General features: G+C 21.7%; 2 protein-coding genes across 4 annotated transcripts in view; one reads left to right on the top strand and one right to left on the bottom strand.

The window, feature by feature from the left end:
• The window catches only part of LOC122503049 (retinal homeobox protein Rx1-like), a 279,214-nt gene that overhangs the window by 1,535 nt on the left and 257,090 nt on the right, over positions 1–20,589 (top strand). The gene's annotated exons all lie outside the window — the stretch shown is intronic.
• Positions 2,512–20,589, bottom strand: part of LOC122503026 (homeobox protein orthopedia-like) — a 69,375-nt gene continuing 51,297 nt past the window's right edge. For 2 of the 3 annotated variants that reach the window (XM_043613424.1, XM_043613431.1), the window contains exons 4-6: positions 18,533–18,713; positions 18,253–18,459; positions 2,512–3,163 (exon numbers count right to left, since the gene is read on the bottom strand). In XM_043613424.1, coding sequence (XP_043469359.1) covers positions 2,844–3,163; positions 18,253–18,459; positions 18,533–18,713 — 708 coding nt within the window. In that variant the 3' untranslated portion in view covers positions 2,512–2,843. The remainder of the gene's footprint in view (positions 3,164–18,252; positions 18,460–18,532; positions 18,714–20,589) is intronic. The other variant, XM_043613439.1, reaches the window with a different exon arrangement.

Raw genomic sequence — 20,589 nt, 5'->3', positions numbered from 1 at the left:
TACATTATATATTATCGGTTGTTTTACGCGGAGTTAAAATGATAATGTTTTTTTTTTGTATAAATAAAAGTTCGTTGTGTGGGAAATTTTATTTTTTATTTAATGTAAAACTGTTTTTTTTTATCAAGCCTTAGCCTAGGAATTTTCCCCACTGCGGAAATTTACTTTACGGAAATTTTGTGTCTTGTAGTTTTTACCAGACGTCTGATTTGGTGTTTTTTTTATACCAAATCATTTTCAGTACAGGCTAGGGTTTATTTTTGAAAAAAAAATTTGTTTCGACAAAGAGTCGATATCAAAACTATATCAAAGTTTTCATAAAAAAGTTGCATTTTACAAAAAAGAAATCTTAACGTTTTTTTTAATTTAACAAAGTTTTATTTAAATTCAAATTAAATAATATTTTAGCATTTAATTTTTCTTTAGAAGATTAAAAACTTTAAAATTTTTTACAAATTACACTTTAAACGTTTCGTACAAAATAACAAGCGTAAACTATTTTTTATGTGAAAAATAACAATAGAAACTTACATTTTTTTATGAGTGTAAAAAATCATATTTCATAAATTAAAAAAATTAAATAAACTTATTTTTAAATATTAAGAAAAGTTAAATAAAGTATTAAATTTTTGTAAAATGTAACAATTTTTTGAAATGTTTGTTGTAATTTGAATATCGGCTCAAAAAAAAAAAAAATGTCACCTTATCGAAAAAAATAAATAGTTTCGAAAATCAAAAAAAGTTACCAAGAACACAATTGATTTTTGAAACGAAATTTTTAAATTTAATATTTATTTAAAAATTTTTAACTAATTTCAAAAATTATTCAACATTTTTCTAACATATTCTAAGGGTTTATTAGAAATTAAAAACTAGGGAGAGAAATAAAAAAAAAGAAAAAATAAAGCTATAAAATTGAGGAAAAAATATACACTTGTAACCACGATTGTTTAGTAATCTGAACTACTATCGTAAATATTTTTTTTCTCAATCGTGGTTACAGATTTGTGTATCAAAGATGTTTTTCCCTTTATAATAGACCAGAAGATAAAATATCCTTTCTTTACCAAAAAAAAAAAAAAATTTTCATATTCTGAGGATATTTCATTCAGTCAAAAATTTATAAACAGTGCAATTACTACAAACTGTTTTTTTTCTGACTCTTATGGATATTAAATTCAATCAACTATATAATTAAAAATACAATCGAATCTGTTTTTTTTTCTCAATTCGATAATACAATAATTATTATGAATTTACGCCTACTTTAGACTATATTTACAATGCCACGTGTAGTACTTAAGGTAACTGTCGTATACTTTTATTTTTCATTTACGTCTCTCAAGACGATTTTTCGGCTCGTTGATAATTTTATTATTATTTATCATGGAACACGTATTTTATTGGTTAAATCCAATTAATAAATAAGGAACAAATTAATTGATTTTAATTGCACAACCCTTTTGCTTTTATTTAAAGAAAAGTAGATAAAATAACGTCATTTCCTTTTTATTATCGTCCGAGAAATAATTCGTAGTTCATTTTTTACTTTTGTTACTTTTTTATTAGAATTGTTTTACTTTATAATTTTTATAATTTTTTTTTATAAGAAGGAATTCGTTTTTATAAGTATTGTAAGTAATGAAGAAATAATAGAAAATAATAAATTCATTACTTACAATTTCGAATAGAGTTAAAATTTTCCATTTTGAAGCAGTGATTGAATTTTTTTTCTAAGAATTCAAATTTTTTATTCAATAATTTTTTAGTTTTTAAATTTAGGTATTTTAAAATAAAATATTTATTTAAGAATAAAATTTTGTTTTTTAATTTTTAATTTTGATTGGATTTCTTTATTTATTTTAATTAATAAATAAAAATTTATTTCAATTTTTCCATATTTGAAAGAATTTCCGGAAAATGTGAGGAATATTTCAGGACATTTTATGGAAAATGAATTATGAATAAAATTACTCCAATTTAATTTAATTTCGAATTATTAATTTTTGAAATATTTGCTAATGGCCAAAAATGGTTTGTTCACTGATTCAAATTAACTGTAAAATTTTTAACTATCCGAATTATAATTGCGTTTAAAACAATGGAACCTCTTTATAATTTTTTTTTTTGCCTTTTTTCGATTATTCCCTTAATATATTAAAATTTAAATTAAAAATTAATTCAAATTTCATAAATGAAACTAAATCGAAAAAATAGCGTAAACATAATTTTTTAAAGAATATTTCTTCGTACGTCCCTGTTTACTCTTCCCCTTCTCTAGAACCGTAACTATTTGACCCAGTGAGCCAAAATTTGGTACACAATATTTTTGAATGTAGAAAAATTCGAAATTAAAAATTCTAATAATAAAATAACTGAAAATGTGTTAATTATTATAATTAATTTTATAATTCATTATAATAATGAATTGTATTTTAAGAAAATCGAATTTTTAATAACGAATGATCTTCGATAATAAGCAAAATATTTTCAGAGGTTCCAGCGTATTAAAAAAATTTCCATTTAATTTCCTAAAATTCTAAATGTTCAAACGAATGACTTTGGATTTTATTTGAAAAAAAGAATTCTTAACGAAATAAAAAAAAGTTTAATGTACAGTATTTTTCATTTCGTTTTTAAAATCTTTGCAAAAATATCGTTCATTTAAAAGTTCACAATTTTAGGAAAATGTTTTTTTTTCTTACAAAGTTTGATGTTTTAATTCTTTTTTTTTTCTTGCGACGTAAATATTGATTATATTAGTAGATTTCTTTTTTTTTTTTTTGTCGGGGAGAATTTTGAATAAAAGTTCCAAATTAATTTGGAAATGAATATTTTTTACCTCAGTAGACCGAACTGTATTCCAAATCGTGAGCATATTGAGGTGGACCTGGTGGCGGTGGTTGTGGACTATATTGTTGAGAAGCGTCGGAAGCACGACGTCTAAGTGACGCGATACTGTGAGCTTCTCTCCAAACTGTTGCTTCGGCTCCATTTCCCTCAGTAACCACGCATGAAACGGCACTTCCGGCACCACCGCCACTGCCGGAAGTCGCGCCCGGTGAGCCTTGACCACAATTTAGACCCGAGCCCAAACCCTGACCGCTTCCCACTGATGAGCCGCCAGGCGGTGAACCCCGCGACGCTGACATGTGAACTCCACCTTAAAAGCGAGAAAACAAATTTTCAATTTAGAAAAAAAAATTTTTTTTTGGTTTATTAAAAAATTTTTTGGTAATTTTTCATTACTTTTTGGAATTTTAATTATTTTTGGTAATTTTAATTACATTTCACAATTTTATCTACTTAATATGTGCCTAATAATTTAATTTTGTAAAGTAGCTTAAGGGGAACCCCTTTTTCTTTGTACGCTCCTGTTTCCCCCTCCCTAGTATTCGTCCATTTCGGACGAATATTCATTCATTTTCAAATTAATAAAATTAATTAAATTGATTTAAAGAAATTAATTTTAATTGATTAATTAGAAATTGAAATCTCCCTAGATTTTCGAAGAAAGAAACTGTTTTTTAAATTATACCCGAACAATTAAAATTTACAGTAAAGAAATCGACAAGACAATTTTCAATTCTTTATGAAATAAAATATTAAATCAATGGATAAATAATGTTTGCAATTTTTATTGGTGTTTTAATTACATTTCAGAATTTTATTTAATTAATAGGTAACTAATAATTTTATTTTGTAAAGTGATTCGTAAAGGAAGCCCCCTTTTCTTTGTACGCTTCTGTTTCCCCCTCCCCAGTATTCAGCCATTAAGAATTTTATTTAATTCATAGTTAACTAATAATTTTATTTTCTAAAGTGATTCTTAAGGAGAGTCTCCTTTTCTTTGTACGCTCCTGTTTCCCCCCTCCCCAGTATTCGGCCATTTCGGCCCAAGGAGCCGAAATTTAGAAAATCATTAATATTTCGAAGTGAAGAGGATTTTAAATTTAATTTCTAATCAATTAAATTAATTTTAAATTCAATTTCAAATAAATTAAATTATTTAAACTAATTTTAAATTCAATTTCAAGTTAGTAAAATTATTTAATTTGATTTAAAAAAATAAAATTAATTTGAAATTAAAATCTTCCAAGTTTTTGCGGAGAAAGAAAATTGCTTTTTAAATTATAGTCGAGAAATCAAAATTTACAATTTAAAGAAATCGACAATTTTCAATTCTTTATGAAATGAAATATTAAATCGATGGATTTAATATTTGTTGGGAATTTCTATGGTTATTTTGAAGGAATTTTATTTTAATACACACGTAGCTCTATATATATGTGTGTGTACCTATATGCGGTCAAGAAAAAAGAAACTCGACTTTGACGTGCAGAATCCGCTGTTTAAATATTCAATCCGCTCAATAACTTTTACACCAACTAGACCAAGGATTCTAAAAATAATGCGCGAAAATTGTAAATTAAGTCCTGCATCCAGAATTGAGAAAATCTATAAGATTATTTTGTATAGTAACTATAAATATAAATGTAATGGTAAAATGAATTATATTTTAATATAATTTGATAATATTTGAATCAAATAAGGAAAATTTATTTGATTCAAACAAATGATTACTTGTCTCAAAGTAATGTTTAGTATTGTCGAATAAATATTTATTTGTATTAAATAATTTTTATTATATCAAATAATTTTTATTTATGTCAAATAATTTTTAAATTAAACCGTATTTGCTTAAAACATTAACATTTTTTTTATTAGAATTTATTTAATTTAAAAAAAATGAATAAAAATCATTTGATTCAAGTAAACATTTGTTTTATTTTTTTTTATTATTTTAAAAGGGGAGCCCCTTTTTCTATGTACGCTCCTGTTTCCCCCTCTCCAGTATTCGGCCATTTCGGCTCAGGGAGCCAAAATTTAGAAAAACATTAATATTTTCAAGTGAAGAGGATTTTAAATTTAATTTCAAATTAATAAAATTTTTCTTTAAATTTCAAATTAATAAAATAAATTTTTAATTAAATTTCAAATTGCCAAAATTAATTTTTAATTAAATTTCAAATTAATAAAATAAATTTTTAATTAAAAATTTTAAATTGCCAAAATTAATTTTTAATTAAATTTCAAATTGATAAAATTAATTTGTAATTAATAAAATTAATTAAATTAACCGTATTTGCTTCAAATATTGACATTTTTTGTTTGATTAGAATTTATTTTAATTTGAATGAAAATAAATAAAAATTATTTGATTCAAATAAATATTTATTTGATAATAGACAAGTAATCTATTCGAATAAAATTTTCCTCTCACTATTGTGGAGAGTAAATAATTAAAAATTTCCAATTTTTAAAAATTCGAGTTTAAAAAGTTTGCAGAATCATCTTTGAAATGTATTTTTTCAAATTAACCATTTCCGCAGGAAATTAATTTTATTAAGAAAATTTTATTTCCAAAGTGTTTCTGTATTGTTTCATTATTATTTTTCGAAAAGAAAAAAAGTGTCATTTATGACTTGAGGTGAAATATATATTTAGCGGTAGAAAATCTAATTAGGTTTGTTAATTATTTTTGAGTATTTTATCGAGTATCACCATCTCGAGTTCCCAATATCTTTTGGTATTTTTAATAATTGAAAAGCGGAAGCGATGCTAAAAGGTTTTTTTTCCTATAACACAAGTGTACGTATTTTTATCAGATTGTCTCTCGGTTTTTTTTATTTTTCTATTTTCATGTGACCTATGAAACTATAATTTTTTTTTAATTATAGGTAATCCTTACGTTCTGTATACAAAAAAGCCCATATAAAAATAAAAGAAAAAAAGGACCGAAAAAAATAATGTAAAAAATTGTTTATTTACAAATACAGAATAGAAACTATTAAAAAGGTAAAATTATAAAAAAATTAAATTTAGATAAAGATATTAAATAATATATTAATATTAAATAATTAAATAAAATATTGAATTATTAAACTATATTAATAATATTCAATTATCGAAAAAGATATTAAATTATTAAAGAGAGTTTTAATATTCTTTATGTATTTTTTTTCAAATGTAATTTTTCAATGTTTTTAATTAATTTAATATTGAAAAAAATGGAAAATATTCAAGAAATATTTAAATTTATTTCATATATAGATGGACGTAATTAAAATATGTAAATGTAGTTAGTTAAAGCAAACAAGATATAAATTTTTGTTTTCGAAATTTTACTGGTGGGAAATAATAGAAGAACAAAAAAAAAAAACAAAAGTTAATAAAAATAAAAAGTTACGAAAACAATAAAAGGAATGGAATTTTCTTGTCTTGAGGGACCAACCTATATACACGAATGTTACTTTATTTACATTGAAAATGACTCAAGAAAAAAATGTGTACTAGATTAAAATTTAAAAATTTGTTCCACATACATAGGCGGCTTATTTTATTTATTTATTTTTTTTTCTTTCTTCCTCTCTTTTGTGGTAAAAGTAACTATTTATATTTTATGTTACATGGAATTTTCGAGAGTTTTTAAGGATGACCCGGCGTCGGTATCGCTTTTAAGGAAAAGCAATTTACAGGTGCGATATCGTTAAAGAGAGATGAAGGGCAAAATGCCGTGTGTATAGAAAACATTTCGTTGCTGGCAAAGAGAGAAAAAAGGGGGGTCGAGGGGGGATGAGCATTAATACAGTAGGCAACGCAAAGTGCATAGGATGCTACCGTGTGTGTGTCGTAAAGTTGTTTTCTACCTCTTTGCGCATCGCTGGTGGCCGTCATTTAATGATTTTTATTATACCTTTTCTTTTCTTTCTTTTTCTTTTTTTTTGGCCGAAACCCTCTCGTATTTACAAAGGTTTTTGAGAGAAAGAGAGAAAGAAAATATCAGAGTGAAAATGTAAAATAAAGGAAAGAAAAAGAGTATCATTATAATGTGTAAAAAGAAAAAAGGATTGTAGTAGGTCAACAGTATCTTCTCTTTTTTCGGGTGTTTATTGACTTGTGAGAGAGAAAAAAAGAGAAACTCTTGGGCTTTGATGTTTTTTATTTATTTATTTATTTACAAAAAAATAATATACTCACCATTTTCCCAATGAAAAGTATTTTAGGACAAATATTTAATATGGAATCGATAAAATAATAATTAAACAATAAAATAACAATATTAAATATTAAACAATAAATAATTGACAACAGCAATAATTTTTTTGTTTATTGGAAATTGGTTATTTTTAAATAGAAAAGAAAAAAAATTCTTGCACATTGATATTGTTTAAATATTTATTTATATATTTATTTACAAAATCAAAATGAAAAATTTTTTTTTTTTATATTAAATCGTATAGTTTTTTATTTATAAGTTTAATAAAAATCTTTCAAACGACTCCATTATTTTTGAAAAAAAATGTTCGAAAATCAATTATCTTTATAAATAATAAAATTCTTCTCAGATATTGAAATTTTTAGTTTAATAAAAATATTAAAAATTCATTGTAAGAATTAAATTACTTTTATAAATAATAAAACTCATAGTAAGACTTCAATTATTATTTTTAATACAATTTTAAATTAATTAATCGAAAAATTCAATTTTTTAAAAAAATTTTATTACAATTCTACGAGAGGATTTAATTATCAAAAAAAGATTATAAAGTTCTATGCAAGCAATCAGATATTTTCATAAATAATAAAACTTTCACAGGAATTTGATTATTTTAAAAAACAATTTTCCGAATTTAAAAAAAAAAATTGATATCAGTTGATTATTAGAATTTAATAGTTATTTTCAATACATCTTTAATTAAATATCTTGAAAAAATTGAATAATTTTTTGCTACTCTTTTAAAATTAATTATCGAGTACGAAATCTGATTTTTTTATTTATATTTTTTTTGTTTATTGCTTTTTTTTGTTTATTGCTTTTTTTATTTATTAAAATTTGATTATTATTTGTTTATTGCTTTTTTAAATTTATTAAAAAGTAGTGTATTTTTGAAATAGAAAAAAATTTCTATAATAAAAGTGTTTCATTTTCTGGTCTTTAAAAATTAAAGTGACACTTTTAAATTTATTATTGGCATTTATATACACTTTTTATTCTAACGTTTTATTGACATTCTTGTTTTAAAAACACCGAAAATTTTTCCCCAATGGAGAGTATTTAGAAAAATAGTTGAAAGCCCTCCGGGTGTAAAATACAATTCTATATATATATGGATTTTTAGCGAATATTTCTCTTGAATTATTAATAAAATTGGAAGTATTCATCGCGTAATGTTGGTCGTGGAGTTATATATGTGTATATTTATATATATATATATATATATATCTATGAAATACTCTATCGGAATGTAATACATTTTTATCAACTTTTACTTATTTTTGTATTCTCTCTCTCTCTCTCTTTCTCTCTGTGTGCACGATACAGGATGATATGTTACAAAATATCTGAATTTATCGTGAACTGACTTTATTTCATGAAATATAAATTAACTTTTTGATTAAAATAGTTTCAACCCTTTTTTTTTACTTTCAAAGTTTGAAAAGCGTCGTTTTTTAGTTTCCTGTTTAGAAAAATATTCTTTCATTAAAATTGCTTGTGAGTTATAATGAATTTTTTGATTTCCAATTGTTTGAATAATTTTTCTAATTAAATTTTTGAAATATACGATTAAAAAGATTTTGAATGATTGAAATTTTGTAAAATTTAATTGAAAGTAAATAATTTTTTCAAGTATTTTATTACAAATTTTGGAAATTAACTTTTAAAGAATTTTAATTGAAAATTTTGGAAATAATTGAATTCTCAAAAATTTTAATGAATAATCTTCAAGTGTAAATTCAATAAAAATGAAAATTAATGAAAATTAGGTTCTAAAAATAATATTAAAATAGTTTTGCAAAAATTAATTTTCTGAATTATTTGTTCTAATTTTCTAAACTTCAATTATTTTCAATATTTTCGATATTCAATATTTTTTAATATTTCCGAAAATTCAAATACATACACAAAATAATAATATTAAAATTTTTTAGAATTATTTTTAACACTTTTGGAGAAAATAATCATATTCAAAATTTTTAATTAAAATTCTTCAAAAAAATTATTTTTTTTAAATTATAAAAAAATTCTTCAATTATTTTCGAAAAATTACATTACAATATTTATAAAAAAACTAATTCTTAGAATTGTTTTATCATAATTTTTTAAGATTCAATTACCTTCAAACAAAATAAATTTAAATTTTTAAAAGTTTACTATTTTAGAATTTTTGAGAAATTATTTATAATTAAAATTCTTCAAAAATTTGATTATTTTTGTTTATATTTTTTAAAACTCAATTATTTATCAAAGATTCTATCAAATTTCAATTATTTTAAAAAAATTTTACTAAAATTAAATTATTTTTTAAAAAATTATACGAAATTTCAATTTTTTTTTTGACATTTTTTAATTGTGTATTAATTGTAAAACTATTGTCTTTCAAAAATTATTTAGAAATATTTTCAAATAGTTAATTTTACGAATTTCTTTATTAAAATTTTTGAAATTATTTTACCTAAATATTTTTAAAAAGAAAAATGGACGGTTTCAATTATTACAAAAAGTTGAATTTTTGTATTTAAATAATTGAATTCTCGAAGAACATTCGGCAAATTATTAAAAATTAAAATAGATAATTGATTTGGAAATAAAGTTTAGTTAAAAATTGTAGAAAATAATTGAATTTTTGGAAGGGTTTAAGTTTTAATTTTTAGAAATTATTAAATTTCAGAAGTTGAAATTTTTAAAATTTTATTTGTTGTGAAAAAAGAAAAAAGAAGTATTTAAATATTTATTTAGCAAAATTATGCAAGTTTTGATGAATTTAATTTAGAAATCAGTGAAGAATCAGGAAAACACAAAATAAATCGATTCGAGGCCTGACAATTCTATAATCGAAAATTAAAAGTTGACAAAAACTTTATGTTATCAAGGTCAATATGAACAAAAACTGGTCAATTTAGGTCAAAACTAACAAAAACTGGTCAATTTAGGTCAAAACGAACAAAAAATGGAAAATTCAGGTCAAAACTAAAAAATCGTAAAAATATATAATGGATTCTTGTAAAGAAATAAGTAGAAGTGGCCTTAAAAGAAAGGTATCGTCGCTTCTGTGTTAAAAATCGTTTAAAAAAAAATTCCTCAAAAAAAAAATGATGTCCTGTTCTAAAAGTTGTTTGCTCGAAATATTATAACATCTCGCGTAGTAAAGGCGGGTAGCCGTGTCAGGTCTGTTCAAGTATTGCCCGTTTTTAACCCTTTCAACATTACTCGGAACAGTGAACGACAGTAATTACGCCGCAAGTGCATATTCACTTTTTTCTTTTACTTTTTTTTTTTTAACAACAAGCAGGTCTCTGACGATAATGCATGTTAATTGACACCTTACGCGTTACATGCGTTTTCTTCCACATGTCTTGCGGTACAACGCGAGTTCGTTGTGAAATCCCGAAGTTCCTAAAGCATCTCTATACATTTATGTATTCGAACACATTTAGAAATATATACACTCACATATGCATATATGCTTTTATGTATTCATATGTGAATGTGTATTTGTATATGTGTACATGTGCATTTATATATGTGTATATGTGAATGTGAGCATTTGTAAATGTGTACATGTGCATTTATATATGTGTATATGTGATTATGTGTATTTGTATAAATGTATATGTGAATATACAATTTGCACATGTGTATATGTGAAAATGCGATTTGTGTATATGTGTATATGTGAACATGTGCATTTGTATATGTGTATATGTGAATATGTGAATTTGAGCATTTGTACATGTGAATATGGTTTTGTATATGTGAATATATATTTGTGTATGTTTATGTGAATATGCGATTTGTATATGTGTATATGTGAATACGTGTATTTGTATATGTGCATCGATATTTGTTTATTAGTATTGGTATATACATTGCGCAGGAATATCGAGATGATTTCACCGTGAGTCGGCCAATTAGTACCTGCAAAAGGGAAGCACGATCTCTCAACTTGCTACATTTAATTTGGTTCTAACGGCAAAAAAAAAACCTGTTCTCCAGTTCAAATAATAATTATTTACTTTTGTCTGTACAAACGCGCGAAATGCGAAAAGTGCCATTCTTTTAGGAGTCATGAATATTGGTGCGTGGATTTCGAAAAGATTTATTTGTTTCTTTTTTTGAATTTTTTTTGCAAATTACCTGATTATTATGATTAGATAAACCACTCTCTAAAATCTGAATTAGTTAAAAATAATTAATGTTGTTAATTAAATGTCGGATTGGTCTCTAAATTTGAATTAGAAAATATGTTTACTAATTTGAATTAGTGACTGAATTTTTGCTTTTGAATTAATTAATTTTACTAATGAATATAGTAATTTCTACTAATTTATTAGTAAAATGTAATAATTCAAGAGGAAAAAGTCAGTTACTGATTCAAATTAGTAAACATTTTTTTAATTCAAATTTAGAGAACACTATTTGCTTCGGCAATCAGTAAAAAAATAAATAATTATTATAGTAGAAAATTATTAATGAAAAATAACTAATTATTAGTAGAAAAATATCAAATTATTGGTAGAAAATAACTAATTATTAGTAGAAAAATAAGTGATTATTAGTAGAAAAATGACTAATTATTATTAAGTACATAATTATTATTGTTTAGATTTTCAAAAATTTTAATATAATTCTTAGCAAGAATTTGATTATTTTCATAAATAATTTTAACATTCTTTTGATGAATTCAATTATGTATATAAATAGTAAAATTTTTTGCAAAAATTCAATTATTTTCGAGAAAATTTTAATAAAATTTCACGAAAAAATTCAATTATTTTCAATATGATTTTCAATATCTACTATATTAAATTTTTAATAAAATTTTTCAAAAGAATTCAATTATTTAAAACAAGTTTTGATAAAATTCTACGAAAACATTTAATTATTTTTATATATGATAAAAATATTCCAGAAATTCAATTATTTACAAACATTTTTTATAAATTTCTTCGCAATAATTCAGTTATTTTAATAAATAATAACATTTTTTTTACAAAAATTCAATTATTTTTATGAATAATAAAACTCATCATAGAATTTCAATTATTTTTTATACAATTTTAATCAAATTCCTCCAAAAATTTAAACATTCCTGAAAATTTGATTAAAATTTCTCGAAAAAATTTCAATTATGTTGATAAAATTCTTTATGATAATTCAATTTAGAGAAAGATTCATTTATTAAGTAAATTATTTATTTTTGTATTTAAATAATTGAATTCTCGTAGAATTTTCAAATAAAAATTGATTTAAAAATGAATGGTTATAATTATATTAAAAGCATTATAACGCATGAATTTTTAAAAATATGTAATTAATAATTGAATTCTTTCGAAGAATTTGAATAAAATTTTTGAAAATAAAAAATTATTTTTCGAAAAATTTACTTAAAATTGTATTAAAAATAATTGAAATCCTGTGAAGAAATTTATTTATTTATTTATTCAAGAAAAAATAGGTTTTTGTAATTAAAAGTAATTGAATTCTTGCAACAAATTTTATCAAATTTTTTTTAAATAATTAAAATAATATAAAGAATTTTATTCTTTATGGAAATAATTGAATTCCTGTAACGAATTTTATTACATTTTTTTTTAAATAATTGAATTCTTTTGAGAACTTTTATTAAAATCGTAGATTTTGAAAATATGTGAATTTTAAAGAAGAATTTCATTATATTCGTGAAATATAATTAAATTCTTGCAAAAAATTTAAGAAAATAATTCCATTTTTCTAGGATTTTATTTTAAATTGTATTAAAAATAATTGAAATCCTCAAGAAAAATTTTATAATTCATGAAAATAATGGAATTCTTATGACGAATTTTATCAAATTTTTTTTTAAATAATTGAATTCATATGAAAAATTGTATTACTTGTAAAAACAATTGAATCCCTGCAACGAATTTTATTACATTTTTTTAAATAACTAAATTCTTTTAAGAACTTTTATTAAAATCGTAAATTTTGAAAATGTTTGAATTTCAGCCAAGAATTTAATTATTTGTGAAATGTAATTTACTTCTTGCAACAAATTTTTGAAGATAATTTCATTTTTCGAGAAATTTATTTAAAATTGTATTAAAAATAAATAAATAATTGAAACCCTGTGAAGAATTGTATTATTTATGAAAATAATTGAATTCTTGCAAACGCATTATATTATAATTTTTTTAAATAATTTAATTCTTTTTTTTTTGAAAAATTTTATGGAAATCTAAATTTTTATAAAACATAAAGATATGAATTACTCCGAGTCGAAGACTCAGTGATTTATATCTTCATGTTTTATAATAATATTCTTATAAGTTGTTGAATTTAAAAAATGTTTGAATTTGAATATTTTGAAGAATTTTAATTCCTATTAAAAAATAATAATTAAATACTTATTTAAAAATTTAGTTATTGATTTTTGCGAATAACTTTACAATTTTAGAAATTCTTATGTAAATGTAATAGAATTTTTTTTTTTTTTGAGTATCTAATAATTTTTAGAGTGAATCAGAATATTATTAAGGGTCAGGAAAAAAGTCAAAAATTTTTCTGTAAATCAGGGAAAAGTCAGGGAAAAATAAAATTAATTTTTTGTAGCAACCTTGATAAATGTTTTTTTAATGCAGTTGATTGCAAAACTAGCATAAAACATAAGTACATAAAATAGATAAAGTACCTAAAGTTAAAGTATATAAAGTACGTAAAGTTAAAGTATATAAAGTATAAGTATACAATAATGAAGAATATTAATAAAATAAACTGGTGTAAAATGATCGGAAATATATTCAATAGATTTTGTGTAATTAAATGTCGTATACTTTACGATTGGATAAAATTAGAATACTCAAATGCTATATTCATTCATTTATGTTTTCAGTGGTACACACTAACGTCACATTACTTCTTAATCGGGTGTGAATGAGGAATTGAGGTCCTATTAGGAGTAGAATGCAAATTAGAAATCATACAACACTTTTCCTCTAACTTTCATCCGCTAAAGTCAACAAGGCAGTTTAATATGCGCAATAAAATAATTATCTCCCATTTCAAATTTAGATTAAAGGCAAAATTTCATTGCGGATTGAAATAGATTTTTAAATAAAGATCAGTTTCTTCCTGAACCACCAAAAAAAAAAAAACTTTACCTGTATAGTTGAAACTATTTTAATAGCTTGAAAATAAAAAATAAAAAATAGAAAATAGAAAATAATAAATGTAAAAATATAAAAATATAAAAAAATAAAAATATAGAAATAAAATAAAAATAAAATATAATAAAAAATATGAAAAATACATTTTTATAAAAATATGAAAATATATAAAAGTTAGCTCTGAGGCAAGTATATATTTTTTCCGCTGATCCAAAGTATGAATGATTAATACGGATGGATCCAAAGTGGATCAAATTAATACCAAACTTCTGAATCAATTTATGATTCAAACCCACATGTTTGGTATCAATTTGTTGAAATTTAATATTTTTGAGTCAACAGTATTTGTTAATTTTTTTTCAACATTTCTTCTCAGTGCAGTGTGATTGCAAAATAAGAGAATATTTTCACATGGAAAAAAAGAGAGATGACACGTTGGTCAAAAAAAAAAAAAAAAGTTGGTAAATTTTCCAAGTTTAGTTAAAGAAAAAAGGAAAAAAAAAGAATCTGTCGCTTTTGAAAACTGACCAATGCATGCATTTTCGATCTTTTTAAGATGAAGCACCACTGAACTAAGACAGGTTGCATCTCTGGTAAACATACAGCGAAAGATCTCGCACCTAGGTGCGACCACCTTGAGATCTGACTGCGTAAACATTAGTCTGAAGTTTATGTTACTGTCTCAAATTCTTTATGCTTCGAAAAGACATCCCTATGACCACTACATATATATATACATATAAATACTTAAATTTCAATGTCTCGAGAGACAAGTTTTTTCTTTCTCTCTTAATATACATTTCAGAATCGTCGCCTTTCTATTATTTTTCAAAAGAAAAAATTCTTAATATAAATCTACTAATTCTTAAGAATTTAATTATTATAAATTTTATTATCAGTTTTATTATTAATCAATTTTATTTTTTTTTATCATTATTAATCATTGATCAACAGAAATTAAAAAGATGCTGTTTGCATTTTTGTTTCCTAACTTTTTTAATAATTTTTCTTTTTAAATATTTTTAATTTGAAAAATAATGTATTGAAAATCATTGAATTTTTGAAAAGAATTTTGTCAAAAAATTGAAGAATAACTGACTTTGCAATCGATAATTAATTTTAAAAAAGTGGCAAAAAGTAGCTTTCAAATTAAAAGTAAAGTAGTAAAAAAGTAGCTATCGAAAAATTAAACTTGACGATCAAAAAAACTCGTTTTAGAAACTTCACAAAACTGACAAAAATTCTATTTTATATTTTAATTTCATGACTTTTTCCTAATTTTCAAAAAACGATATTTACTTCTTTCTTATCCTGATAATAAATTGAATTCCTATAATGAATTTTATTATTAATGAAAGAATTTAAATATTTATAAAAATAATTTAATTCTTCCAAAGAATTTTAGAAACATTTTTAAATAATTTATGTCTTTCGATTAATTTTATGCAAATTCTAATTTAAATAATTGAATTCTTGTGAAATTTTTATTTTTCGTGAAAAGAATTGAATTCTTAAGATAAGATTTTTACAAAAAGATTTTTAAATAATTGAATTCTGTTTGGAAATTTTTAAAAAAAAGTAGATATTAAAAATCATTGAATTACGAAAAGTTTTAAAAAATAATTAAATTTTACAAAGAATTTTATTAAAATTTCTGACAATAATTGAATGTCTGCGTTGTATTTTATTAAAACTTTTTGAAAATAATTGAATTGTTGCGAACGATTTTATTAGAATTTTTTAAAATATTTGAATTCTTGAGAAAAAATTTATTACTTTTAAAAATAATTGAATTCTTGTGATGAATATTGTTATTTATGAAAATAATTGAATTTTGCAAAGAATTTTATTAAAATGCCTCAAAATAATTGAACTTTTGGGAATAATTTTGTTATTTATTAACATAATTGAATTTTTTCGAACAATTATTTATGTAAATAATCGAATTCTTAGGAAGAATTTTATTAAAATCTAAAATAATAATTGAATTATTTCAAAAATATTTAATTAAAACTGTATTTAAAATAATTCATTTCTTTCAAAGAATTTTATTACAATATTTAAAAATAATTGAATTCCTGTAAAATATTCTATTATTTTTGTAAATAATTGAATTCTTCCAAAGAATTTTTTAAAAAATATTTTTTGAAATAATTGTTTTTTCATGGAATTGAAATTAAATTTTTTAAGAATAATTACATTCTTTGAGCAATTCCTGTAAAGTTTTATTAAGAATAATTGAAATTCAGCGATGAATTTTATTATTTATGAAAATAACTGAATAATTGCAAAGAATTTTATTAATATTTTCAAAAATGATTAAATTTCTGAGAAAAAGTTTATTATTTATGAAAATAATTGAATTCTTGCGAAAAATTTTATTAAAAAATTTTAAAAGAATTGAATTCCTGTGAAATTTGTATTATTCATGAAAAGAATTGAATTCTTAAGAAGATTTTTACAAAAAATTTTTTAAATAATTTAATTCTGTTTGGAAATTTTTTAAAAATAGTATTTATTAAAAATCATTGAATTACAAAAGGTTTTTGAAAATAATTAAATTTTACAAAGAATTCTATTAAAATTTTTGAGAATAATTTAATTGAATATCTGTTTGACATTTTATTAAATTTAAAAAAAAAAATTCAATTCCTAAAAAGCATTTTATTATATTTATGAAAATAATTGAATTCTTGCAAATGATTTTATTAAAATTTTTTTAAATAATTGAATTTTCACTAAGAAATTTCTTACTTTTAAAAATAATTGAATTTTTGTAATGAATGTTGTTATATTTATGGAAATAATTAAATTTTGCAAAACATTTTATTAAAATGCTTCAAAATAATTGAATTTGCGGGAATAATTTTGTCATTTATCGATATAATTGTAATACTTTCGAACAATTATTTATGTAAATAATTAAATTCTTTGGGAAGAATTTTATTAAAATCTAAAAGAATAATTGAATTATTTCAAAAAAATTTAATTAAAATTGTAAATTGTATCAAAAATAATTGAAATCCTGCGATGAATTTTATTTAAAGTTTTTAAAATAATTGAATTCCTAAGAAGAATTTTATTAAAATTATCAAAAATAAATTGAATTCATGCGAAGAACTTTATTAAATTTCTTTTATAAATAATATTGAATTCTTGCGTAGAATTTTATCAAAATCATTTTAAATAATTGAATTCTTTCGAAGAATTTTAATTAAATTCCTGAGAAGGTTTCTTTATTATTTATGAAAATAATTGAATATTTGCGAAAAATTTTATTTAAAAATTTCACAAAAGAATTGAATTTCTGTGAAAAATGTTGTTATTTTTAAAAATAATTTAATTCTTTTGTGAAATTTTATTAAATTAGTAGATTTTGAAAATATTTGAATTCAGCGATGAATTTCATTATTTGTGAAATGTAATTGAATTCTTGCAAAAAATGTTTGAAAATAATTACATTTTTCGAGGAAAATATTTAAAATATTGTATTAAAAATATTATTTAAATCCTCTATGAAAAATTTTATTACTTATGATAATAATTGAATTTTCACAGCGAATTTTATTACATTTTTTTAAATAATTGAATTGATGTGGAAAATTGTATATGAGTTATAAAAATAATTGATTTCTAGCGAAGGATTTTATTCAAATTTTTGTAGATAATATAATTTTTCTTTTAATTTTATGGAAAATTTTATGAATATTGCGAGCGATCACTCGATTTCTTTATGTTTCATAATAATTGAATTTCAAAAGGTTTAAATTTGAAATTTTTGAAAATCTTAATTAAAAAAATAAAAATAATTATTGTTTGTCATTGATGCTTTCTAATATTTTTACAATTAAAGAAATTCGTAAATAAATGCAGTAGAATATTTTTTTGAGTATCTAATAATTTTTAGAGTAAATCAAAATATTCTTTAGGATCAGGGAAAAAATCAAAATTTTTGTTTGGAAATCAGGGAAAAGGCAAAGAAAAGCAAAATGAATTTTTTAACAGATTATTATATAGTTAATTAATATATAGAGTACAACTCACCGAGGGAATTGAGTCCGTAGCTCGTTTGATAGACACTTTGCGACGGACTACTGATCGGCAAACCGGAATTACTGAGACTTAAACTTGAACCAAGAGTTCCGGTACTTTGTTGACTTAGTTGTCCGAGACTTTGACCGAAGCCACCCATTGTCATTCCACCTTGACTCAATTGTCCTAGACCTGAGTTTGAAAAAGCAGAAAAATGAACTATAATTGCAGGTTTATTTAGAAAAAGTTCTTCTAATGAATTCATTTAATATCACGAATTTGGATATCCGACCTGGAGCCATTCCCCATCGATCGGTGGGCGCGTGAAACATGCCCGCTGCACCGCACAATTCCGAACTCATGGCCGCGAAAGGCGGAAAACTATGCGACGGTACAAGTCCACCCGGCGATCGTAACATGCCGCCAGTCTTCTTGCGCTTCTTCCATTTCGCCCTTCGATTTTGGAACCAAACCTGCAATTAAAAAAGAGAAAATTACTTTTTTTTTATTGAATTATAAATTAATTATTTTATCCTAGACGAAATTTTGTTTCGAAACAAGAAATTTTCCCTTTTGAACAAAGGTTTTTGTATGAAACAATTGGCATAAAACAATTATTTCCCGAATAGAAGGAATAACTTTATTAATAATTCGAAAATATTCCAAATTGAAAATTAATAATTCTTTTAAAAAAATTTAATAAAGTTTATAATAAATTATAATAATTTCAATTATTTTTAGTATTATTTTAGATGAATTCCTCAAAGAATGTAATTAATCTTAAAAATTTTATTAAAATTCTTCGAAAGAGTTCAATAATTTACAAAAGAAATTTAATAAAGTTCTTCACATGAATTCAATTTATTTTTGAAATTTTTAATAAAATTCTTCTCAGGAATTCAATTATTTCAAAATATTTTAATAAAATTCTTCTCAGGAATTCAATTATTTAAAATTTTTTTAATAAAATTCGTGAATAATAAAACTCATTGCAGGATTTCAATTATTTTTATAATACAATTTTAAGTGAATTCTAGGAAAAATGTAATTATTACAAATTTAATATACAATTTTTTGAAAGAATTCAATTATTTAAAAAAGTGTTCTTATAATTTGTTTATTCGAATATAATAGTTATTTTTGAGACATTTTTAATTTAATTTCTTTAAGGAATTCAATTATTTTCAACAATTTTAATGAAATTATTTTTATTAATAATAAAATTTTCACAGGAGTTTAATTATTTTAAAAAGTAATTTTTACAAAATTTTTCCATATAAATCAATTATTTAAAATGATTTTTTCTTAAATTCTTGGCAAGAATTAAATTATTTTTATTAATAATAAAACTTATCCCAGGATTACAATCATTTTTAATAGAATTTTGAATGAGATCCTCGAAAAATGCAATTATTCTTAAAAATTTTATTAAAATTCTTCAAAAGAATTTAATTATTTTTTAAAATGAAATTTTCCAAAAGAATTCAATTAATTAAAAAAAATTTTCATTACACTCTAATCAAACATTCAATTATTTTCATAAATAGGTATTAAAACTCATGGCAGGATTTCAATCATTTTTAATACAATTTTTAATGAATTGATCGAAAAATGTAATTATTTTCATACAATTTTTGCAAGAGTTTAATTACATTTCACAAAAAATAAAATTCTTCGCTGAAATTCAAATATTTTCAAAATCTACTATTTAATATAATTTCTCAAAAGAATATTCAATTATTAAAAAAAAAAAATGTAAGAAAATTCGTTGCAAGAATGCAATTGTTTGTGTAAATAATAAAATTTTTTGCAAAAAATTCCAATTATTTTTAATACAATTTTAATAAAATTTCGTAAAAGAATTCAATTTTTAAAAAATTTTTAATGTTTTTCGAAAAAATTCAATTATTTAAAATTTTAATAAATCTTTCTAAACATTTCGATTGTTTTTATAAGAAGTAAAATTCATATAGCAAGAATTTAATTATTTCTATGAATAATAAAATTCTTCTCAGGAATTCAATTATTTTCAAAATTTTCACTGAAAATTAATAAAGAAATTTAATAATAATCTTGAATAAAGAATTTAATTAAGATTTTCAAAAATGTTAATAAAATTCTTCGCAAGAATTCAATTATTTTCGTAAATAATAAAATGCCTTTCAGGAATTCAATTCTTTTTGAAAATTTTAAGAAAATTATTAGCTGCAATTCAATTATTTTCATAAATACTAAAATTCATGGCAGAATTTCAATTATTTTTAATACAATTTTTAATTAATTGCTCGAAAAATGCAATTATTCTTAAAAATTATATTAAAATTCTGCGAAATAATTCAATTATTTTAA

This window comes from Leptopilina heterotoma, unplaced genomic scaffold (assembly GCF_015476425.1).
Source record: "Leptopilina heterotoma isolate Lh14 unplaced genomic scaffold, ASM1547642v1 Lhet_108, whole genome shotgun sequence".
NCBI lineage: Eukaryota > Metazoa > Arthropoda > Insecta > Hymenoptera > Figitidae > Leptopilina > Leptopilina heterotoma.
The sequence above is the reverse complement of the archived record's forward strand: the minus strand, read 5'-3'. Positions and strand labels throughout refer to the sequence as shown.